Here is a 20,971-nt window from a genome sequence, read left to right as displayed (position 1 = left end):
GGCCCCCCAGGACTGACAGCCCAAGGCAGCCTGATGACCCGAGGGCAGCAGCTGTGGGGTGAACTGTGTGCCCCCAAATCCACGTGTTTAAATCCTAACCCCGATACCCCAGAATGTAACGTCTTTAAAGACGGAATCAAGTTAAAGTGAGGTCTTTAGGGTGGGCCCTAACCCAACGTGACTGTGTCCTTATCAAAAGGGGACATTTGGATACAGAAACACGCAGAGGAAGGCCATGGGAGGACACAGGGAGAGGCCGGCCATCCACAAGCCAACAAGGAGAGAGGCCTCAGAAGGAACCAACCCAACCTGCTGACACCTTGATCTAGAACTTCCAGCCTCCAGAACCATGAAACCACACACTTCTGTCATTCAAGACCCCCCCCACCGACCCCCGCCCTACCCCACCCCACCCTATCTGTAGTATTTGGTACAGTAGCCCGAGCTAACACACCAACCTTGTGGCTTTACCAATGTGGAGGTGCCAGACGCGCACTGGAACCCCCATGGGACCAGGCGTCAGTCACAGAGGCTACGGCGCTGCAGGGCGGGAAGGACGGCCAGCACGCCCGGGGACGCCCAGGTTCGCTGACTGTGGGCGGCTGTGCGCAGCAGGAGGGGCAGGGTGGGAGGGCCGGTGGGTCCAGGAAGCGACACGGGCTGTGGGAAAAACGCTAACGGGCCCAGGAGCCTTGGGCCTGCCGTACGAACCGGGACCACTCACGGCCCAGCTCTGTACAGAACGTGCAGGGGACTGATGCTCAGTGTCCGTCAGCGACCGTCGAAGGGGGAGGGCCACCGGGGCCCCCCTCGCCCCTGTGGTGCACAAACCCCTGCACACCAGTGCCTCCAAGGGCACGTTCCTGCCCCGACGCTGCCCCCAGCCCTGGGGCCGCAGACTCCACCGCAGAGCGCTGAGGGCATCCCAGACATCCACCTCAAACGTCCGTGTCCACACCAGCTGCTGGGCTTTCCCCACACACGCTCCCCCGGCCCCACCTGCCCAGCTCAGAAACTGGAATTCTCGTCTTCCAGCGGCTCAGGCCACAACCCTTGGCATCGTCCTTTCACACCCACGCTCAGTCCACCAGCAAAGCCTGCTGGTCGCACCTCAGCTTCCACCCAGAACCCACGTGCTCCTCGGCTGTGCGCCCCTCACCACCCTGGGCCTGGATGGAGACGGGAGCCTCCGCCAGGGTCTCCCCGCCTCCGCCCTCACCCCTGCATCAGCTCTCCACACAGCCCACAGAGGAACCGCACGTAAGTCTGATCCTATCAGCTCAACTCAAAACCACCTTCCTACGGCCTCTCATTTCACTCCAAGTGGAAGACCTCCCCGGGGTCATCCCTCACCCAAGTCATCCCAGGGGCCTCCTCACCACCACTCTCCCCTTCCGACGCTGCTCCTGCCCCTGGCCTCCTTGCCTTTGTTCTAACATGACACACACAGTCACCTCAGGGCCTTTGCACTTGCTGTTCCTTAGGCCTGGCTTGGTTTTCCCTAGAAGAATCTTCCTCTCCCACCCATCAACAGGGGCTTCCCTGGCCATGCGCTGTAGGAGACCACCCTTCTCACCCCTGCCCTGTCCCCTTCCCGGCCTTTTACCACCTGACAGTGCTGAGGGCTGCACGCAGATGGCCTGGTTCACCGCTGGCCCCCAGCACCAAAACGGTGCCGGGTACACAGTAGGAGCTGCATGACTAGGTGGATGAGATAGGAGTGTGAAAAGGGGCCAGAGTGTGCAGAGACCCCCAGACCGGGGGACCCGTCCTCAGCCCCCTCCTCTCCAGATGCCCCTGGCCCTCTGTGGTCCCCACTGAAAACCCACCAGTTGGTAGGATCAAGAGGGTTTTCATTTTCTTCTGGGAAAAAAAAAATTTTTTTTGTACCAAACTATTTAAATGAGAGAAGAGAAACAATGAACTTTAGAACAACAACAACAAAACAACAGACGCCTGAGGGGGAGTGGGTGTCACTCATCCAAGCTTCCTGGAATGGGGCATTTGACCCTGACAATGAAAGAACCTTGAAAATATGGCCTGGTTCTGGCCCAGCAATTCCACCCCTGGGAACAAATCCCTGGGAAAACAGAGGTGTGGACAAGGATTTTTCTTCAAGAGTACTCATCGCATCATTTACAGCAGCTAAGAAAGGAAGAAAAGGAGGGAGGGAGGGAGGGGAAGGAAGAGAGGGAGGGAGGGGGAGGGAGAGCGGGAATAAAAAAGAAGGCAGGGCTTCCCTGGTGGCGCAGTGGTTGAGAGTCCGCCTGCCTATGCAGGGGACATGGGTTCGAGCCCCGGTCTGGGAAGATCCCACATGCCACAGAGCGGCTGGGCCCATGAGCCATGGCCGCTGAGCCTGCGCTCCGCAACGGGAGAGGCCACAACAGTGAGAGGCCTGTGTACCGGGAAAAAAAAAAAAAAAAAAGGAGGCAAATGAAAATGCCTGGGGCTTCCCTGGTGGCGCAGTGGTTGAGAGTCCGCCTGCCGATGCAGGGGACACGGGTTCGTGCCCCGATCCCGGAAGATCCCACATGCCGCGGAGCGGCTGGGCCCGCGAGCCATGGCCGCGGAGCCTGTGTGTCCGGAGCCTGTGCTCCGCAACGGGAGAGGCCACAGCAGTGAGAGGCCCGCGTACAGCAAAAAAAAAAAAAAAAAAAAAAAAGAAAATGCCTGACAATCTAGGATTAGGTCATTGAAGGCTGGGGCCTCCACCAGGCAGAAAACTGTGTAATCCCTAAAAAAACAATGTTTAAGAACACACAGCTTTGAGAAATGTTTAATAAAGCAGATACTAAGTGAAAAAGGCAGGTTACAGAGCGCTGTTTACAAAATGACCTTGATTTTGGAACTGTGTGTCTGTGTAGAAGAAATTTTAGAGAAAATACACAGAAACGTCCAGCGCTATTATCTCCTCCCCAGCCAGGCCTGGGCCCCTCCTCCGTGCCGCTTCTGGTCCAAGCGTGGGCTCGCGAGGCTGTGCCTGACCCACACGTCTTGGAGCACCTCAATCTCTATGTCAAATGTCAGTGGTTTTGTGCCAGCCCAGAATTCACGGCCCCTTCTGCTGAAGGCACTCCATTCCCTCTGAGGACCGCCCCTCCCTACACCCTGGAAGTGGCTGCCCCCCCATCAAAGGCTGGGCATGATCAGCCTGGTCCATCCCATCTCCTGGGCCACAGGGTTTGCTTCTGCAAAAAGCATGAACCCCAGTGAGCCAATCATTGACAGTGCATCACAGCATCTTTGCCAGAGCTATGTGGAAAGAGGTGGCCTCTTCTGTGTGTCTACTGAGCTGAGCAGGCCCATGGGCTTGGGAGAAAGTATCAGTGACCACCATGAAGGCAGTGGGCCCACCTTGAATGACGCCAACAGAAAGAAGTGAAACAACGGGGGTGGGGAGAGACAGGGAAGAGGGAAAAGAAACTCCTTGGTTTGAGCACCTGGATCCAGCCATACCTGAAATATTACCTAATTACTGACATACTTCGGTTCCACAAGCCAATAAATTTCCCCTGACTTTTTCTAACCAGTTAAAACAGAAGTCTTGGTCCCTCACAACCCAAAGTATCCTGATACTAGAAACTCACCACTGACAGAACAAGCAGAAATTTCACCACTAAGAAACCCAAAAACTGGCTGCACAACGTGACTGTACATAACACCTCTGCCCTGTACACTTAAAAACTGTTAAGATGATAAAAGTTTACAACATGTATATTTCACCACAGTTTTTTTAAAGTGCACACGAATAAACCACATCCTGGAGAGTTTGAAATTTTTTAAATCCTATTTTAAAAAATTTTCCTTAAAAGGGGGTAAGGCGGGAGTTCCCCGGCAGCCCAGTGGTTAGGATTCCAGGCTTTCACTGCCGTGGCCCAGGTTCAATCCCTGGTTGGAGAACTGAGACCCCGCAAGCCACGCGGCCTAAAAATAAATAAATAAAAAGGGAAAAAGCAAGCCACAGAGGCCCACCGCCCGGCATGACTCACCTGCCACCTCCTGGCTCCTCTTCTCGAGCTCCAGCTCGGCGATCTCGCTCAGCAAGGTGATGCCGTGCAGGAAGCTCGGCTCCAGCACAAGGCTCTGCACTGCCTCCAGCCTCTCCAGGGCTGGGGCTCCGGTGCCCGGGGAGGGCAGAGGCCTGGCCTGGGGCAACTCTGCCGCAGCCGCTAGGGCATTCATGCCAGCCAGCGGGTCCTCCAGGCTAGGCGGGAACTGATCGGAGCCCGCTTCCTCCAGGAAGCAGGCGCTGCCGGGCACAGGGGTGGCCTCCGGGGCCTCCAGACTCAGGCACTGTCCCTCCCCAGGGGGCACGTCACAGTCCGGCAGTTCCAGGCTGGGCCGGGGCTCACTCGGGGCCACCTGGGCCAGATCTTCCTCGGGAGCCGCCTCTGCCACGGGCACGTCCACGGGCACCTCCACTGGCTCCTCCTTAGCCTTGACCAGCGGCTCAGGCGTCAGCCGAGGCCCCAGGTCCGGGGCGGCCACGCTGGACTCTGTCCGGCCTGGTGAATCAACCCGCGCCTCGGCCCCCTCGGCAAAGTCCGGGCACCCGGAGGGCTCCGCGGGCCCCTGGCCGCCAGCACTCAGCGCCTGGGCCTGGGCCTCCAGCAGGCCACCCGTGCAGCCGCCCGCCGGGCTCGGGGCCGCCAGGGCTTCCTCAGGGGGCAGCGTCAGCGGCGACTCGAGTGAGGGCAGCTCTGCGGGGCCTTCGTCCATGTCCTCCACCTCCGCCTTCACCTCCCGCTCCGCCAGCGGTTCTTCGTCCGGGACCTCCCGCAGCGGCTCTGGGATCTTGGACGGGGACAGGCGGATGGGCTTGTCCTCAGGCGAGAGCGCCAGGCGCTCGGGCCCATCGGCCGGGAGCGGCACGTCGGGGGCCAGGCCGTCAGCATCGGCAGCCGCTGTGGGCTGCAGCAGGAATGGGTAGGGCCTCCCGTAGTGTGGTGGTAGGGCTTGAAACGGGTACCTGGGTGGGATATCTGCCGAGGACACCAAGGGTCAGCGGGGGCCCCTTCTCCTGCCATGTCCGACACCCCCGTGTGTCCCCATCAACACCCACCCACCAGCCACCCTCTCTGCTGGGCCAGCCTGCGGGGCGGGGATCCTTCCAGATGGCATCTGAGGAACCCCAGGGCCTTTCTGCATGTCTGGGCCACAGAGAGAAAAACTGGCCACCATCCTGTCCCCGAGGGTCTTCAGGCCTCAAAGGCTCTTTCTCTGGTCCCTCCAGCCTCAGCACTCAGCACAAGGCTGGGCCAGAAGCACATGCTCAGTAAGACCCCAAATGGTCCCCACCAAGCCGGTGCCGACTTTGCCCTCCGTCCCACAAGAACCCACCCACCCCACGCCATTGAAGCAGAGTTGGGGCATCCAAGTTGTTCCAAAACTAATAGTAATACAGGGCTGGCTCCCCCCCCTCACTTTTTTACTCTGAACTCCCACCCTTGAGTGTAACCTCCCTGAGGGCAGGACGGTGCACAGCCCAGAGCGGGGCAAGCAGCAGGGGCTCAGTAGGAACCAAACCGGGGGAGACAGACGCACGGAGCACCCTCACCCTGCACCGGGGACAGGCATGTGCTCCACACTTGACCTGACTAGCAAGACATCAAATCTCCCCAGAGAGGGGCAGCCACCTGCCCAAGATCACACACAGCATTCCGGTGGCAGAAATCTGAACTTCGGAATTCGAACTCAAGTCCTCCCACAGGAAGAGGAACACAGGCCTCAGGCCCCTTCAAGGCCACCTGCTGCATGTCCCGACCCACACAGGACACGGGAAGAGGGCACGTGTGTGCATGCAGCGTGTGGGGTGGGAGTTCTACTCAGAACACACTGTTTTATCGTCAATGCAACAACACAGCACCTACTATGGCCCACCGCTATGGTGCTAAATATCCTGCAGCTCTTACTTCGTTTAATGCTCAGAGAGGTCCTCCTGAACTTAGAACCTACTTCTAATGTTACACCCATTTCCCCTGACCCTACCACTGAGGGAAGGCTAGAGAGAGATGACGGCCAGCTGTGTCCTCGGGCATTCATCCCAGAGCCCAGCGGTGAGCCAGGTACACAGTAGGTGCTCAACACAGAAAGAAGGATTGACAGGTTGAAGGAATGAATGAGTGTATGACCACATGGGGATCTGTTTCACCAGCTCCTACCTGAGAACAAGGCCTGGAAAGGGCTGGGGGCTCCCTTCTCCAATTCTAAGTCCTTCTTCTCGACGACGTTCTCAGGGGCCTCCTCCTTGCGGGTGATGCCAGGGGTGGGCGGCGGGGAGGCAGGCGGCGGGCTAGTGGGGTGGGCGCTGGGTGTGGCGGGGTAGGCGTAGGTGGACGGCTTGGACACATCCTCCAGCTTCTGGATGACCTTGGCCTTCAGGGCAGCCACAGGGGAAGCGCGGGGAGATGGCGGTGGACTCATGGCCTTGCCGTAGGTGCCCGCAGGGCCAGCGGTCAGGCCAGGGGGCTTCCGCGGCAGCAGCCCGGGGCCCGAGGCGCCCAGGCCACCCTTGCCCGCGGCGTCCAGGCTCCGCTTGCTCACCTTCTCCTCCATCTCCGCCCGCTGCTCCTGGGCCTTGAGCCGCTCCTGCTGGGGAGGGGGCCGGCAGGCAGGGTCAGCGCGGCAGGACCCATCACCCACCACCTGCCCTGTCCCCGGGGTCCCCGCGACCCACAGAGTACCTCAGACGGGGTCTGGGGCTGCGGGCCGCCCACACCCCCAGCCCGAGACTGACATTCCGTCACGGTATGCATAAGCAGCACAGCATTCCTTGTGGAATTCCAGCAGACAGGGCTAGGCGGCCCTCTGGTCTAGACCCAGGCCCCTCTGGGACCCTCACAGTCAGGGCGAGGGGGGCCGGTGGAGGTGTGAGGCCCTTTCATGACACTAGGATAGCTACCTGCATGGAGAACTCACTACCTGCGGGCACTCTCCTGCCTTATCACATCTGGGTCTCAAAACACCTCAAAAGGTGGGCGGGGGGAGGCTTTCCCAGTCTTTGATGGCTTGAGGAAGGCTCACGAACAGCCCGTGCTCACCAGGGGCCAGGCAGTCAGTGCACAATCACACGGGGAGGAAAGGCTCCATGCCCCAGCCACCGTCACGGTTGTTAAATCTCATTGAACAACCCGATGACACAGAAATTACTAGCAACTCCATTTCCACAGGAGGAAACTTGAAACCCAGAGAGGTGAATTCACTTGCCGGAGGGCACACAGCCAGGCGTGGAAGAACTAAGGTTCAAACCCAGGGCCCCACTGGCTGCCTGTGTCACCTCGGTTGACTCCTCCAGAGCAGCTGCTGCACAAGGAAGGAGGGGCAAGGCCAAGCAGAGGACAAATGTCCAGGAACACCTTCAAGGAGGCAGGAGGGCTGTGAGCTTTCGGCAGTCCACCCACACGGTGGCGACACCAAGTGTCGCCCATCTTACGGGATCAGGCAGCATGGGTGGAGGCCAGCCCCAGCCCGAGAGGGGAGCCCAGGGCCATCAGGCGCCCAGCGGGGCCAGGCAGGGCTCAGGAAACAGCGGGAGCCCACAGGGATCCCTTCAGTTCCCATGCAAACATCTCCAGTCCACAGGACCACCTCTCCCGCCTTGGTTTCCCCATTGCTACCTGCACCCACCCTTTGCCAGCCTCTGTCCACCTCTCAGCCTTGCTCACAGCATCCCCTCTGCCCAGAGGGCTCTTCCACAACTAACTTCTTCAGGTCTCTGGGCAGACGCCACCTCCTCCAGGAGGCCCCCCTGACCACCAGCCTCTCTCATTTTTTTCTGACTCACAGTGCCAGAACTGGACTTTCTGCTGGTTGACCCCTGCCTCACCAACGACAGAGGAGCTCCGGCAAGGGTCTCCAGTGCCCCCATGGCCCTCCTGTGACCACGCCCACCCCAACTCACCACCAGCTGGGCGCTCCTCTGCAGTTCCAGGGCCTGGGCCGCCTGCTGCTGCAGGTACAGGAATTCCTGCTGCCGCAGGAAGTGCTGCTGGGAGAAGAGCTGCAGCTGCTGGGCGTGGTGCAGGGAGCTGCGGCCTGGTGGGTACAGGGCCGGCCAAAGGGGTGGCACTGCGGCCCGCTCCATCAGCTCCGCTGGGGGCAAGAAGACAGTGAGGCTGCACCTACCGCCTGGTGTCCGTCACCCCATTTTACAGATGGGGAAGCTGAGGCAGAGGTGGGCTCAGCTGGGCCTCCAGTTGCTTCCTGGGGACGGAGAAGCCTGTCCTCCTCCCTTTGCCGTGGGCAGCCACATCCCAGGCCCGGGGCCCACGTGGGGTCTCCACACCTTCTCCTACTACACCCAGTGGTCTGCAAAGTGGATTCCTGAGGGATGGGGGCACCAAGGCAGAGGGTCCAGGCCTCCCACCAGGGCAGCCCTGCTTTGGTTCTCCCACGTGGGCTTTCTGGGTAGGAACTCATCAAAACAAGGACCCCTGTGGCTTTATGACACAGCCACCCTATTCTGCTAGGCGGACACCCCCTGCCATAGGAGGACAGTCCTCCTCCCATGGCGTTTGGGACGGTCTCACTGTGGAAGGCCATCACAGCCCCTGCCCCCAGCCACGGGGCCACCACTTACCAAAGTGAGGCAAGTGATCACTGGGAATGACCACCAGCTGGCCCGACTGGGGGTCCCTGACGAACTGGTAGGCCGACGGCAGGGAGCCCCCCAGGCCGGGTGGAAAGGCAGGCGCCATGCCCTGGTGAAGAGAAGGGGGGCCCAAGCCTAGGAGAGACCCATGCCCGAGTCAGCGCTGGGGACCCAGGCCCAGGCTACTCCCCCATCCTCCACTTCCTGGGCCTCCAAGCAGGAAGCCGAGGGTAAGGGCTGTGAACACACGCCCAGCCGCCTGCTCTGGGCAGTGCCCAGACAGCCTTGGCCAAGGGCCCACGATGCTGGTGCCATTAATAACGGCCCTGCTTGGGCAGTGAGGGGGCTGAACTACGGGGAAGAGAGGAGGGGTGCTGTCCCTGCACCAGCCACCGGTGCCGTGCTCCAGAAGCAACACGTCAGGTCTCCCCATCCCGGCCCACCGCCGCCCTCCCGCTCACCGTAGGGGTGTCCAGCGAGCCACATGGACGTGCTGCCCGAGCGGGGCAGCCAGGGGTGCGTGGCCAGGTGGGCCGCAGGGTCAGCGGACCAGCGACCGGAACCTGCCAGCGCCGGGCCCCCAGTCACCATGAGGTTGGGGTTCAGGCCGTTAGCAGCACAGCTGGTGGGGTGCAGGCGGGCCAGGTCAGCCAGCTCCTTACTTTCTCTGGAAGCAAACAGGGGCATCAGGGACAGGCCGGACGGCCCCAGGGACGGGTGGGAGAGAAGGGGTGCCGCCCCAAGTCACCGGGGGACACCAGGCTGCTGCTGGGCCAACTGTGCACCCGGTGGACAGAAGGGCCAGCTGGGGCTCAGCAAAGGGCCCCCGGGGCCTTCCTCGGGAGGGTGTCCCACACTCTCGGAACCACCCCGCAGCCAGGCAGGGTCATCCACCCTTGCCCTGGGGCTCCCAGGCCCTCACCTGAGCAGCTTCTCCTGGTCCCGGTCCAGCCGCGCCCCTAGCAGCCGCTCCTGCCGGTGCCTGGCCCGCTCATCTCCACAGTCCTCGTCGGCCCGGCTGTGCCCTGGGTCGGGGGGACAGGCAGCAAGTGAGGCCCACTCAGGGCCCCAACAAGCCCTCAGCATCCGAGCGGTTCCCTCACCCTGGCCGGACGCCCTCCGTGCCCAGAAACGTCCCTCCGTCGCCCCTCAAAGAGCCTACCTGGAACTCACACAGGTAACCGGGATATTGCAGTAAAACATCGTAACACGGATCCAGTAACAACACGGTATGAACCGAGTGGCATTCGCTGACACGGTTTTACTACTTTATCACCGGAAAGGCAGGTTCTGGGGGTGGGTCAGGACGGAGGGGAAACCACAACCCAAAAAAGCGGTCGCTGTTCAGAAGCACAGCAAGGCCCGGATCACGGGAAATCAGCTTCCCCCGCTGAGGCCCCGTCATGGTTCTGTCTGCTGCAGACCTGTGGCTGATGTTTTCAAAATCAAGACGGAAAAGTGAAACCAGAGAACGCTACATGTGTGTGGGCGAGTGGAGGATATGCGGGCTGCCATCCGGCTCACCCACCCTTGCCCTGGTGCCCAGGGGACGTCCCTCGACCCGTGGCTGGTCCAGCTGCACCTCCCATGAGCCCCCCGCCTTCCCCAGAGCAGAGAAGGCAGGTCCTCAAGTCCTGGCCAGCTCTGCAGGGGCAGGAGCTCGTGGAGGGCACCCAGGGTCCAGCCCTCCTCACCCCACCTGCCCAGACACTCTTCCTGAACGTTTTCTACACCAAACAGAAGTCAGTGCGCGTGTGGCCGCCCCGGGCCGGCTAGGGCCCAGGAAGCGGGCGCTATCACCAGCAGAAGCCACTCAGCAGGCAGCTGAGACTCTTCTCGAAAGAGAAACCGCTGAGGCTGGACTAACTCCTTCTCTAGGGTCAGTCATGCTGGACTGGTGTCCTCCCACCCAGGTCTCGGGAGGTACACCCGGGGAGGAAGCCGCTCCCAGGGCCCGGGACCTTATCGGTTATTACCCTGCTGGAGACAAGCGTCTGGGGCCACCTTGCCGGGGCCCCCCAGCAGTCTCCCCACTCATGGTCCTCGTGGGCGGGGACCCAACTTGGAATGCGGTCGTCGGGCATTTCCCCATCGTTTCTCCCCTCCTGCACCCCCAACACCAGGAGCTCCCGAAGAACAGAGCCCCCAGGAGAGGCTCAGGGATGCAGGGGCTTCTCCTTCCCCTTCAGGAAAGTGGAAACCCACAGCCCCAGAACAAAGGAGAGAAGCCCGCGGGGAGGGGCAGCCACACAAGCCCACGTGCCTGATGGACCACGCACACGGGGTGGGGTGGGGGGGCAGGCAGCCTAGAATCAGGGAGGGTCGCATCCCGAGAGGCAGCTGGAGATGGACCAGGGGCCACCGGGGGCGGGTCTGCAAGTTCCAGAAGCCACTGGAGCAACAAGGAAGCAGCGTGTGCGCTTAAGCAGAGAAAAGCCAGCGAGTTGGGGCACCGGCAGGGCAGGAGTGGGGGTGGGCGAAGGAGTCTTCCTGCCGACCTGGCCCCCATGGGTCACACAGGTGCGTCCCAGGCCACCCACGAAGTCACCCCATGCAGGCCCTGAGCTGAGTCTTCTTGTGCCAACGCCCGGTCCCAACGACTGTTCCCAGCACATGGCAGGAAGTGCAGGAAGCAGAGGGGAAAGGCGGGAGGTGGGAGAACAAGCCCGCGCCAACCCGGGGTGAGACCCAGTGAAGGGGTCCCGGCCTCCAGTGTCAATGTGGTTCCCAAATCCAAGGGGACCCTGAGCCCGCCGACCCCCTCCATGAAGGACTGGAAGGGGCCCTGCTTGGGGGCACCCCTCCCATCCCGGGCTTTCAGGCAGGGCCATCCAGAGTCCTTCAGCTGGACTGGGAAACCAGAGCATGTGTCTGAGCTTCCTTCTCCTGCGGGGATGGCCTCCCAGGCCCACAGAAAACCCAAAGACCCTCCCACCCACTGGCCACGCTGGGGTGGCAGACAGGCTTTGGCACAGAGCTCCTGGTGTCCCCAGAAGGGCAGTGTGGCCTGCCCCCCAAGACCTCTGTCCTCAGCCTGATGCCTCTCCACTGCCCTGGCTGTCACCACGCAGGCCCTCAGGGGCTTCCCACCCTAGGTGCCACCTGTACCAGAAACCTGTATGCAGGCCCGCCCACCTGGGAGCACCCACCACCCCCAGGGTCACTCACGCCAGAGCCCCAGACCCCTCCCTCCAAATACAGCTGATCTCCAAAGAAATGTGACACGCCCTCCACCACCTGGCCCCGGGGCACCACCCACGTCCTCCTGCGCCAACCTGCTCCCTCTAATCCCTGTTCACACCTGTCCCTCCTATGGAGGGCCAGCCCCATGGAACCAAGCCCCTGGGCCTGACTCATGCTGCCCAGCTGTCCCCTCCAGTGCACCCCCAGCCTCTCTGCCCTCCAGTCACACTCAGGACCACACACGCTGTTCCCTCCACCCAGAGTGCCCTTCCTCTGTACTACTCAGCCTCCCCAGTAAGAGCTCAGCTCATACGATACCTCCTCCAGGAAGCCCTCCCAGACCACCTCTCCTCTATCATGCTCCCTTATTTGTCTCCCTCATAGCACTGAGCGCAACACACAGCCGTTTTGCTTGTTGGTTGTTCACCGTCTGTCTCCTCCTCAGACTGTGCATTGCTCTCGTTTGAGCAGTCACACTCCTGGCTGTCTACCTCTCTCCTGAACAATGCCTGACACAGAGGAAGCTGCTCAGCAAATATGTGGGAAGTGAATAAATGAATTCACGAGGATAGCTAGAGGAACAGTGAGCTATGCAGAGAGAACAAACGGCAGGTGCAAAGGCCCTGAGGCAGGAGCGTGCCAAAGAACATCAAGGGGGCCACGGTGGCTGAAGAGAGTAATAAGGAAGAGAGTGTGCAGGTGAAGAGCGGGGTACAGGCCGTGGAAGGGAATATGGTCGAGATTCTGTTCAAGGTAAAAGGAGAAGCCAGAGGAAGCTCTGAGCAGGGATGAGACATGATCTGACTACGGCTTTGAAAACCAACTTCCCTCCAGCCACCTGTGGACAAGCGAACCAGAGGGCCCATCGCCTCTCTGTGCTGAGCTCCAGGATGGCAAGGGACCAGCTCCTCCAGCAGGGAGGCGTGTGGGGCAGAGGGTCAGCTGCTCCGAGGTCCCACACACCCAGGACCCCTTCACCCCAACCCTCGAGGCATGAGCTCTGGAGACGTCCAACATTTCAAAGCTGCCTCTGTGCCCTGCACACACTCATTCAGTGGTCATCAACCCAGGAGGTGGGTTCCAGCCCTCATCCCATCCCAGATGAGGAAGCGGAGGCACAGGAAGGTAAGCTACCCAGGCCGCACCACTGACTGACAAGGAGGCGTCAGGCTAGCATCGCGGTCTGACCGGGTCTTCCTGACCACCAGGGTGCACACCCCTCCACACGCAGAGCCCGCACAGGGCGGGCACTGGTGAAACAGCAGCACTGCTGCCACTGCCTATCCGCAGCCCTGCCCCAGGGCCCACATCCCCAGCACTGACAGCCCCTCCGTGGGTCACAGGCTCTAATCCGGCCATAACGGCAGAGGCTCAGGCTAAGGCCCGGTTCCCATGGCAACTCCCTCCCGGACTCCATCTGAGCATTTCTGCAGATATGGCGACCACCAACTCCGGCCAATTCTGTGCTTTCCAGAGTCTGGGGTCAATACCACCGCTTACACCCGATGCAACGCCAGCTCTGCCCGGTATGATGGGCAGCAGGGCGGGGTGGGGGCACCATCATGGCCCCCCAGATTTGGTCCCCAATTCGACTCCACCATAGAGGTGATAACGTGCAAGATGGAGAGATGGGAGGCACAGGTCTGGGCTTAAGGCAGGCCTTGGGTGAGCCCTCGGGGCATTTCTCATAAAAGGATCTCGGGCTCATGGCAGAAGCTCTGAGCCCTTAAGGCCCTCAATGGAAACAGAGAAAAGGAAGGCCTGTTTATGAAGCACCTACTACGAGCGCCTCAGCCCACCTGGCATCAGGGAACGAGGAGGCCCTCCCTAGCGCCACATAGTAAATGGGGACACCAGGGCCCAGAGGACTTAGGCCTCAGGTTCAAGGTCACGCAGCTGCCAAAGGCAGAGCCTGGATGTGAACTCACTGACAGGCAGAGGGCTCACTCCACAAAGTAGGAGCCGGGAGGTCAGGAAGACCCAGGAGCCCCGGGCTGACAACAACCATTCAGCTGGGGTAACGCCAACTCCTCCCCTCCCCCAGGGTCATCCAGATTGGGGAAAAATCACCACTTCTTACAGGCATTTTTTTTTTAAGGAGAGTAAGACTCCATTCACTTTCCAAGGGTCACCAGCAAACAGAAAGGCAGTCTCAGCCCAATAATTCCTGAAGGTCTCGTCTCAAACTGTCCCATCCTCTCTCTCTCCCCTCACCCCGCCCAGACACTTGCACACACATACACGCTCACACACACACATTCTCACCTGCACTCTCTCACACACACTCCCTCATACACATTCTCCCACACACACTCACAACCCCATGGACACAGGTCCCTTGGACACAGCCAGGTACTCCGGCCACCAGGATGAGTTCTGGGGACCAGGAGTGCTAACTGGGGTGCCATATCATGTCACACGAGCATTCTTCTAAAAAAAGGACCCCAAAAGATCTCTTGCCTACCTAGCGAGCGGGCTTCTCCACCACCCAGCCGGCCACCTCCAAGCCAAGGGCCAATGCCCAGACTTTGGATCCCAGGCTAAGGCAGGGCCTCATGTGAGCCCCTGGGGTCAGAGGACGGGCCTCCCTGGCTCCAGGGGGGCTCCACACAGAACAATGGGCTCAGTTCAATAAACATTCCCTAAGACATCACTTGCTCTGAGCCTTCTGGCTGGATAAAGACCATCTGCAGCTGTAGCACATTCAGATGGGCAGTGACCAGGCAAGACCCAGGGCAGCCTTGAGCGTCACCAGGCTCCTCTGGGAGGGCAGGGCTGGGGCTACGGGTCTAGGAAGCAGCTGTGACAGGACACAGCACTGGCCGCTCACTGCGGACGGAGGCTGAAGCCCAGGCAGGAGTCGGTGCAGGCGGGCACAGGAGGGCCAGGCTCAGGGAGGGACGGGGACACAGGGCACATACACCCAAGATACCCGTGTATCTTGGAAAATCTAGGAGGCGCAGGGAAGCCGGTCGCACGGGGGCCGCGATGTGAGCCAAGCCTGAGCTTGCGGCTGGCGAGTCTGGGAGCGAACTGGGGGCGGGGACAGAGACCCAGGGAGGAAACCCAGGCCAACTGCTAAAAAGTCACATGAGCTAGGGGCAGCGGGACACAGCCTTCCTTCCGGGGCCCTTACCCCAGCCTGCCAACACCCCACACCTCAACACACTGACCACGGCCTGAAGCAGCGGGGCAGCCTCAGTGCCTGACCCACAGGTGAGGCCCTCGGCTCAATTTTGGGCTCTGGGCAGCCCAAGTCCAGAGTTCCAACCAAAATGCCGCAAATAGCAACCCTCCAAAATCTCAGGAAGGAGTCCAATGGCAAAATATGCAAGGGACAAACGGAAATGTAACCGATCAACCAAGTTCTGGAAAGATATTCAACTTTACTAATAGTTAAAAGAAACACACCATTCCTCCCTACAGAACTCGACAACGATTGTTTGGTTTTTTTTTAGTAACACTAAAACACAACTCTGAGGAGTCTAAAACAGAACAGACTGCAAACAAGCATATAAACTCTCTAACTACCTAAGAAGTCACAAAGGCATTCAATGTCGAGACCACAGGAATGCCGGGGCCCTAGTTTCTATCTGTCACACTCAGTCACTTATCAAACACCTACTATGCGCTAGGTACTGGGAACACTGAACTAGGTCAAGTAAGGCACGGTTACCTCCCTCAAGGACCTGGAATTGAAAGCTTAAAGCTAATTTATTCGTAGGAATCTATTCTTAGAAAATGACTCAAAGTATCAGTGAGGCACAATGCATGAAAATATTCAAAGTAACTTCCTAAACACAAAAACATCAGAGAAGGGAAAACTAAAATGCCACGAGGGAACGGCGGCGCATGCTCTGGACAAAACACTAAAGACCATTAAAAATAATACTTATAAAGAGTTGGCAAAAACAAGAGCCCGCCCACAAGGGAAAAACACAAGACCCAAGATCACAGTGCACTGGAGGCTCTGCAGATCAAACGGGAAAATGAATCTGGGGAAAGAGCTCCAAGTGTCCAGGGTGGTGGAAAAAATCTAATGGTCCCTTTTCTTCTTTCTCCTCTCGTGCATTTTACACATTTTTCTATGTGTGTAACAGAAAAAGCAATAGCAGCCACAGCCCACAAGTAGGATAAAGGACAAACAGTCCCAGGAAGGTGGGAGAGAGGGGTGCAGAACAAAAGGAGGCAGGTAGAAGCAGAGAGCAAAGGTGGGGAGGTGAAGGGGGAAGAAAAGGTGAGGGGTGGGAGTGGGACCCGTGACCCACCTTTGACGTTGCTCAGAGACAGGGAACGCTCTTGGTCCGCCAGCCCAGGCACCAGGCGGCCACTGCCACTGTCCTTCTGCCGGGCCACGGCCACCGCAATTCCCACGGGTGGGTGTCGCACCTCTGCCTCACCCTGGGCACCGGAGCCCTCGCGTCCGAAGGCCTTGGCGCTCTCGGGCCTCTCCGGGTCCCGCTTCAGCTGCCGGCCCCCAGCCGCTGCAGGGCCCGCGGGGTGCGGGAGGCGGGCCTGGGCACGTGGGGCAGCCGTGGGAGCGGGCTCGGGCTTCATGGTGCCCAGGCCTCCGAAGGGGCTCTTCTTCCCGCAGCCGCCGGGGCGCACGGCCACGGCCTCGCGGGCAAAGCTGCCGCTGTATTTGATGAGGCTCTGCATGGCCGAGGCCTCTCCCGGCCCGTGGGCCGCGGCGTGCAGTTCGGCGCCCGGCCTGGCGCAGGTGGCCCCGGCGCGGGGCAACGCGCCCCCGGGGTCCAGGTAGGCCTTCTTGGAGGCGGCGGCAGCGGCAGCCTCCTCCTCGGCACGGCTGGCGTGGTGGTGCTGAGCGGCCAGCACGGCCATCTGCGTTGTGGCGAAGTTGCCCAGCTCGAAGGGTTTCCATTTGTGCTCAGGGCCGGCGGGAGGGGGCGGCCGCCCTGGCTCTAGGCCGAAAAGCTTGGCGGCCTGCTGGGAGGCGGAGGCGACAGCGGGGCCGCGCGGGGCGCGCTCGCAGGGCCGGGGCTCGGCCTCGGGCTTGAGCAGCTCCTTGGCGGGGAGGTAGGCCCGGGGGTCCGGGGAGGAGCGCGTGGCCCGCGCCGGTGGGGCCTCGGAGGGCGGCGGCCGCTTGAGCGAGCGGATCACGGAGCTCTTCTCGCGGAGGCTCTCGGGTCGGTCGGGGGGCGGCCGCGGAGACCCGGGCGGGGCCTGCAGGACGCCGGGCCTGCCCGCCTCGCGCTCCCGGGTCCGGGCGTCACGCGCCTGCGACGCAATCTGGATGGGCCCCGGGCGCTCGTCAAAGGCCTCCACGGAAGGCACAAAGGTGGGCGCCACCACACGGTGCTCGCGGCCCGCCTCGCGCGCGGCCGCCACGGGGAAGATGGTGTAGACGCCGGCGGGGGCGGGCTGCGGCGCAGCGAAGGCGCCGGAGGCGGCGGGGGGCGCAGGCGGGCCCTTGCTCACGGGCGGCGGCGGGAGCGGCGAGGGGCAGGGGCAAGGCGCCGGCAGCAGGGCCTCTGCGCGCCGCAGCCGTGCGCTCTCATCCTGGCGCGCAGTCTCCTTGGAGCCGCGGGCCGCCTCGGCCACCAGTGCGGGGAGCCCCGCGTCCCCCGCGCCATTGCAGAGGCTCAGCGACGGTGGTGGCAGTGGCGGCGGGTTCTTGCCCTTGGACTCGGTGGTGGCCGTGCCCGGTGCCCGCGGGGGCCCGGGCTCGGCCAGAAAGGGCGACAGGCGCTCTGGGAGGCGCGGGGGCCCGCGGTCCTGGCGGCCCTCCGCCCGCGCCTCTTGGGTCAGGTCCACCACGCCGCGGGGCCCCGCTGCCTCTTCACGGGCCCGCAGGTCCTTCTTGCCGAACAGTGGGGGCGGCTCCCCGCCGCGGCCCATCCGGTCCTTGGCTGGACCTTCCCGAGAAGAGCCTTTGGTCGAGGCGCCCGACGAGTGGCTGCCTGGGGTCCTAGAGGAGGGCGCATGAGAGTGCAGGGCACCCGGAGCTCCAGGGGCGGGCAGGTAGAAGCCGTCTGCAGAGAAGAAAGAGCGCAGCTGTGAGCGAGTGCCCCCTCCGCCGGGGGAGAGGGAAGAGAGGCCCCAAAGGGTGCCCTAGACCCCAGGGCAAGGAGGAGGACCATGCAGAGCGCAGCCCGGGAGAGGGCAGGCTCTGGAAATGGATAAAACCAAGCTGAAACCCCGCCTTGGCCACCTACTAACCTTTCTGAGCCTCAGTTTTCTCACCTGTGAAAGGGGGAGAGGCCAGAATTAAGAGCTGCCCAGAGGGCCCAACAGGATTAGATGAGGGCAGGACAACTAGAAGGCTCCAGAAGGCTATGGGTGGGCCCAGAGCGCCTGTGGGGGCCCTTGGGGGCTGGGGTCTTGGGAAACACAGCTGGGAAGCTGCCTGGAGTACTGGGTAGTGGTCCCTCCCAACCTCATTCCACAGCTCCCCCCAGTCTCCCCACTCCTGCCCTCTGACCTTTCTGGGTATCGAAAATGCTGGGCTGGCCCAGCTGGCTGAGGAGGGGGCTCCCGCTGCTGGGGGGCTCCAGGTGGTTCAGGTGGAGGTAGGATGGGTACAGCCCGCTGGGCAGGTGGGAGAAGCCTGCAAGAGAGAAAAGAAGCCAGCTGGGACACCTCATGCCTCCCACCGGGAGCTTCCTTCCACCCTCTGCTTCTTGGAAATAACGTGTCTTGGCTGTCAGCCCCCTGGTGCTGGGAGCCCTGAGGTTTACCACCAGCTCCCACAGCAAGGATTGCCCCCTCCCAATCCTGGCACTCCAATCCCAGGCAGCCCCCAGGGGCTACGGCTCTCGAATCCCCCAGGAAGAGAATCAAATTGGACCCAGCGCAGGGCAATGAGGATGATGAAGATAGAAGGCAGTTCTAATCACAGACTAAACCCTTTCAACTGCTCTGCCTTTGTTATTCTCATTTAAATTTCAAAGGAAAAAAACCTGTGAGGCAAATACTGTTAATATCCCCATTTTACAGATGAGAAAACTGAGGCTCAGAGAGGCCCACTTGCCCAAGGTCCCCCAGCAGAGGAACCTAGCTTTGAACTGAGGTCACCAGAACTCTTAACCTTAGCCCAACATAGACCCAATTGAGTGGTTTACTGGCTTAACTTCTCTGCTGTGTGACGCCAACCAAACAGGTCGCTTGCCTTCTCTGAACTTCAGCCTACTCAGCATCTCCAGCTGCTGGGTCTCCCAGGCAGGTGCTTCTAGGAAAGAATTCCTCCTGCCAGGGGTCCTCCTAACCTCCCACAACCCCCTCCACCCCACCAGTGATGCCCCAGAAGAACCAGGGCCTTACAGGGTACAGAAGACAGGAAACGGAGGCCACGGAGAAAGAAACAAGAGGCCTAAAAGAGTACACAAGGAATGGAGGCCCAAGAGCCGTTCAGCAGGGCCCAGAAGGCCAGACAGGTGAGCAGGTGCTGGGGCAATGGAGGATCCTGCCTCTCCTCCTGGGCGGTGGGTCCTACAGGACCTCAGACCCACTGGTGATCCCTGACGGACTTGGGTCCCCCATGCCCCCCAGTCACTCCCTCTGAGGCCAGAGATGCAGGACCCGTCCCTGGCCACGCTGGGCGCACATCTTCACCCACAGCCCCACCTGACAATGACACTAACAGCAATCACAAAACGATAAGGAACACCTGATACACGTTATCTCACTTCATCACTGAAACAACACTCCTGGGTAGGCACTGGTTCCCGCTACTTTCTCATCTGTAAAATGGGCATAATAGTCCCTCCTCATGGCTTGTTCTGAGGATAGTGAGTTCAAGGATGCAGTTCTTTGTGTTTGCTATCATTACTATTATTACCGGTATTTGCTGGCAAAGGAGAAAAGGGAGTCAGGCTGATGGCACACAGGCACCAGAGGCAGCCTCTGCCCCTCAGGCCCCTCGAGCACCCCCGCTCTGGGCTGGTGGAAATGGGAGACTCAGATGGGACCCCAGCCCGGAAGGACTGCCCACCATCCCAGACCTAGAGGCAGGATCGCCCCCTCCGTGTGGGGCACGCACAAGTCAGGACAAGGACGGAAGCACTCGGTGACAAGTGGCAGAGAAGGAAGTGGGGAGACAGTGGGCGGCGAAAGGCCCAGAAAAGCCTGAGCCTGCAACAGGCACCCGACCCAGGAGCACCCCAGGGCACCCAGGAGGCAGCAAGAGCGAGCCAGCACCCAGCAGCTAAACTCCACCGGAGCCCAAGGTGGAGGAGGAACTCAGCGTCCCCCAGGCCCATTCCTTCACTGACAGAGGGGAAACTGAGGCTCCACGGAGGCCCAGGATTTGCTCTGGGCTGGCAGGAAGCCAAGCCGGCAGACCTCCCCACGTTTAGGGGCGTCACCGCAGAACAGCAACAAGAGAGCCCAATGGCACCTGGTCCCACTGCTCCCACAATGACAATTACTGACGAGCTGACTGTGCACTGAGGAGATGGCGGGCACAACAAACCAGGCCCTGCCCTCAGAGCTCACTGGCGGGGAAGCAGGTATCTCACGAAAAAACGGATGAATGTGTCATCACAAGTGGGAGGTGGAACCGGGGTGGGGTGGGGGGGGTGTTTGAGCCAAGCCCTGGAGGAGGAACAGGAGATAGCCAGGGAGCTGCGGTGCGGGCCTGGAAGCGGAGCAAACAGCATGTGTAAAGGCCCTGGGACAGCGCCAAGAGGGAGCGCTGAGCATCTGAAGAACAGCAGGGAGGCTGGATGACCAGAGCTGGGCCCCACAGGCCACAGCATGGAGGAGTGACCGTGGAGACAGAGGGGAGGGGGCAGACTTGAGAAGTGCTGGGGACAGCGGCCCAGCGCCCTCGGCCCGCCCGCCTGGCTCGCTCCTTACCTTCATGGGCATGGGCAGCCCACAGCTGCACCATGGGCAGGTTGCTGGGGGTGGGGGAGCGGAAGGAGAGGTCAGAGGGCAGGGGCACCGGGCTCCCATGGGATGAGGCCGAGGGCCCCATCCCGCTGGCCACAAAGCTGCCCAAGAAGGCCTCGCCTGCAGAAAGAAGGGGGGCTGTCAGGCAGCCACCAGGCCACCGCCGCCCAGCCCACCGCCCCGAGATCCCCGCCTCTCCCTGCTTCTCGAAGCTGACACTGGCAGGGAGACCAAACAAACCTCCTCCGCCCCGCCCCACCCCAGCCCCTTGGACTCAGGACCACCCTGGGTCAACTCAGCCAGACTCAGGGCTTGAGAAAACTGCCCAATGAGACCCCAGGT

At 61.0% G+C, this 20,971-nt stretch overlaps 1 protein-coding gene across 11 annotated transcripts in view; it reads right to left on the bottom strand.

Moving 5' to 3' along the window:
* TNRC18 (trinucleotide repeat containing 18) overlaps window positions 1-20,971 on the bottom strand; it is an 83,476-nt gene that overhangs the window by 40,276 nt on the left and 22,229 nt on the right. For 6 of the 11 annotated variants that reach the window (XM_060120048.1, XM_060120054.1, XM_060120050.1 and 3 more), the window contains 10 exons: window positions 20,594-20,749; window positions 18,219-18,344; window positions 17,957-17,980; window positions 16,045-17,769; window positions 9,516-9,618; window positions 9,055-9,260; window positions 8,582-8,728; window positions 7,904-8,094; window positions 6,165-6,594; window positions 3,993-4,985 (listed from right to left, as the gene is read on the bottom strand). In XM_060120048.1, coding sequence (XP_059976031.1) covers window positions 3,993-4,985; window positions 6,165-6,594; window positions 7,904-8,094; window positions 8,582-8,728; window positions 9,055-9,260; window positions 9,516-9,618; window positions 16,045-17,769; window positions 17,957-17,980; window positions 18,219-18,344; window positions 20,594-20,749 — 4,101 coding nt within the window. The remainder of the gene's footprint in view (window positions 1-3,992; window positions 4,986-6,164; window positions 6,595-7,903; window positions 8,095-8,581; window positions 8,729-9,054; window positions 9,261-9,515; window positions 9,619-16,044; window positions 17,770-17,956; window positions 17,981-18,218; window positions 18,345-20,593; window positions 20,750-20,971) is intronic. The other 5 variants (XM_060120052.1, XM_060120055.1, XM_060120053.1 and 2 more) reach the window with 5 other exon arrangements.

This window comes from Mesoplodon densirostris, chromosome 16 (assembly GCF_025265405.1).
Source record: "Mesoplodon densirostris isolate mMesDen1 chromosome 16, mMesDen1 primary haplotype, whole genome shotgun sequence".
Classification (NCBI taxonomy): Eukaryota; Metazoa; Chordata; class Mammalia; order Artiodactyla; family Ziphiidae; genus Mesoplodon; species Mesoplodon densirostris.
Note: the sequence above shows the minus strand (reverse complement) of the source record. Positions and strands in the feature narration are given on the sequence as shown.